This window comes from Zeugodacus cucurbitae, chromosome 4, assembly GCF_028554725.1.
Source record: "Zeugodacus cucurbitae isolate PBARC_wt_2022May chromosome 4, idZeuCucr1.2, whole genome shotgun sequence".
Lineage (NCBI taxonomy): Eukaryota > Metazoa > Arthropoda > Insecta > Diptera > Tephritidae > Zeugodacus > Zeugodacus cucurbitae.
The window spans coordinates 64,360,317-64,363,213 of NC_071669.1; the positions used below are offsets into that span (position 1 = coordinate 64,360,317).

Below are 2,897 nucleotides of genomic sequence, written 5' to 3' on the forward strand. Positions count from 1 at the left end.
GCGAGCGCTCTTTACTCGACTCTCTAACACGCGATTGCGATGCGAAGAGAATGACTTGCAATACGATTTTCAGTTTCAGATTAAGATTCTCCATCACGGAATCTTTTTGATACCCTTACCTGTGAGCTATTTCCTGAAAGTTGAGACTCTAGCAATAAATATAGACTATGTTATTCAGGGTGAATGTAGCTTTCCAATGGTGAAAGAATTTTTGAAATCGGCACAGTAGTTTTTGAGTTTATTCATAATATTAGTATAGATTTCAAGAACTTCTATAACACGAAGATCTCCATAAATTGAATTCGAATTGAATTGATATTTAAGTGCAAGGTTCGATCAGCTCGCCTCTTACGACTACTTCACATGACTTCTAACTAATATTATGTAATACATCTATTCTTTCTTAAAATATTCGCTTTTTCATTTCGGCACAGTTCGATAGGTGACATCTTCAATCCAATCAATGTATGCCGCGATACGTGTATAAATACCTGGCGTACCAGTGCCACAACCGATGCCAAAGGATGTGATGCCAACAATATAAGACATGGTTTTAAGATCTTCCACGTTTTTCAACTTTATTAACGGACCACCAGAGTCACCCTGTGAAGGTATAGCATTTTAATGAGTTTCATATTAAATAAATATTTATAACGCATACTCGCACCTGACATGTGTCACGCAATTTCTCATGATCTTTCGCGCAGATTTGCGTCCGAATAATGCCATCACTTAAAACATCACTATCTGGTTCGTAGTGTAATTTACACTCGCTGTTCTCAACTGTTGTTAATTTAGTTTTCAGCAATAAAGGAGAGGATACACCAGCTGGTTATAGGTTAATATAAAGAATAAGAGGTCTGCCAGTTAATATGAATACTTCAAAGCACGCATACCATACATACCAAATTGAGTGTCGCCATAACCAATGGCGGTAACATTATGTTTTGAGCTCCGATCACTCCAAAGGCATGCCGGTTCATCATGAAATGGATTTCCACTTGTTGTTCATGCAAAAAATTTGATTTTTATTTATTCAGTAAATTCTCATTTCGAAAAACAACTCACTGAAACACTTTTCTCAGACGTATAATTGCAATGTCATTGTACACATTTGGATATTCATAGTTGGGATGCTCAATGACTTCTTCGATTTCCAAATCCCATGCTGACGTATCATTCAAAGCGAAGCCACCGGGACGTACTACCACCGGTAGTTCACTAAAATTGTGTTTAATAATATATTGAAAATTATATTTTATCAATTTTCGTACCTCGAGTGATATAGACAATGTGCCGCAGTGATCACATAACCACGATCGTATATAGTGCCGCCACATTTATAAACTATAGTCGTGTTTCCACTAGTCTCGTTCTTAACGCGCCAACCCAAGGCGGCCTAGAGCAATAGAATAATTATTTAAAGTGTTTGACATATTATGCTTCTCAAATACGTTTTAGTTTAAGGAATCATTTTCATTACTCATTACTACTTCCTATACTCACGCACTTACCATAAATGGGAATTCATTGTCTTTAGCCAGTTCACCAAATATGATGAAATGTCGTATTAAATGGTTGAATTCGCATACTGAAAAATATTATAGTAAATAAACGTTAGTCTTTCTACACAATAACAACTCGTTCCACACACTCTTATTTCGTCACTTTCATTTCACTCTTATTCAATAATCGAAAACAGCTTCCCTACCTTGTTCCGATATTCTTTTCGAATTGATTGTGGCATTAAAGGCACAACAACGTAATCGCAATGTACAGTTATGATGACAAAAACCATCACAGAGCGACTTTTTCTCTTCTGACATGCTTTCATAAACATTATCTTCAACAAAAATTCCGCTGTAGTTGCGCGGCGTTAGACAATACTGATACGGATAGCAGGCCTCACTTGTTTGTATGTAGAAAACTGGAGACATAAGCGTTCGTTAATAATTTGCTAATACTACAAAATTTATTTCTGTTTACCATTTATACCAAATACTACCAATACGGTGAAGTAGAGAAGTTCAACTTTATCAATTCTTTCAGACCACATCATTTAATGCTCTTTGCTATATCGTCAGCTTGACCGGTTCTAGTGCAAGTTAACGCTTGAATGCAAGTTTCTGGGATTATATACTTTGATTTAGAACGCTTACAACGTGTTTACAGTGGGGCGATATATAGAAAAATATTAGTGTATAAAAAAAAGGATCTCTCAATTTTCGAACATTCTTTAGCGTTTTCTTAGCTTTTGAAACATGGTTGTTATACTCTCGCAACAAATGTTGCTAAGAGAGTATTATAGTTTTGTTCACATTACGGTTGTTTGTAAGTAATAAAACTAAACGAGTTAAATATAGGGTTATATATAGTCAAAATGATCAGGGCGACGAGACGAGTCAAAATCCGAATGTCTGTCTGTCCGTCCGTCCGTGCAACGGACAAAAACTTGGCATATATGTTCCTTCGCAATCTTGACGAAACTTGGCATACATGTTCCTAGGGACCGTGAGAGGGTTACTTTCGAAAATGGGCAAAATCGGCCTACAGCCACGCTCAAAAAATGGCGAAAACCGAAAACACATAAAGTGTCATAACTAAGCTATAAATAAAGTTATAAAATTTGGTATGAAGGATCGCACTATGAAGGGGCATATTTGGATGTAATTTTTTTGGGGAAGTGGGCGTGGCCCCGCCCCCTACAAAGTTTTTTGTACATATCTCGCAAACCAATAGAGCTATATAAACCAAACTTTCTGCAGTCGTTTTTTTAGCCACTTCCTAATACAGTCCAAAAATGAAAGAAATCGGATCATAACCACGCCCACCTCCCATACAAAAGTTAGGTTGAAAATTACTAAAAGTGGGTTAACTCACTAACGAAAAACGTCAGA

General features: G+C 36.6%; 1 protein-coding gene across 1 annotated transcript; it reads right to left on the reverse strand.

Annotated features, from left to right (window-relative positions):
- Positions 1 to 208: 208 nt before the first annotated feature.
- On the reverse strand, positions 209 to 2,130 carry LOC105211135 (trypsin-1). The gene is made up of 8 exons (XM_011182457.3): positions 1,987 to 2,130; positions 1,712 to 1,927; positions 1,515 to 1,591; positions 1,275 to 1,399; positions 1,069 to 1,221; positions 906 to 1,000; positions 668 to 828; positions 209 to 603 (listed from the first exon to the last, which is right to left on the reverse strand). Exons 1-8 carry the CDS (start codon positions 2,057 to 2,059, stop codon positions 421 to 423), a joined length of 1,083 nt encoding a protein of 360 aa, XP_011180759.2. The 5' UTR covers positions 2,060 to 2,130; the 3' UTR covers positions 209 to 420.
- Between the last annotated feature and the right edge of the window lie 767 nt (positions 2,131 to 2,897).

Coding starts and splice junctions, on each gene's coding strand:
- LOC105211135 (XM_011182457.3), bottom strand. CDS start 2,059: ATGATGTGGTCTGAAAGAATTGATAAAGTTGAACTTCTCTACTTCACC. Junction 1,001..1,068: donor CGTCTGAGAAAAGTGTTTCA/GTGAGTTGTTTT, acceptor ATGAACAACAAG/TGGAAATCCATTTCATGATG. Junction 604..667: donor AATTGCGTGACACATGTCAG/GTGCGAGTATGC, acceptor ATACCTTCACAG/GGTGACTCTGGTGGTCCGTT.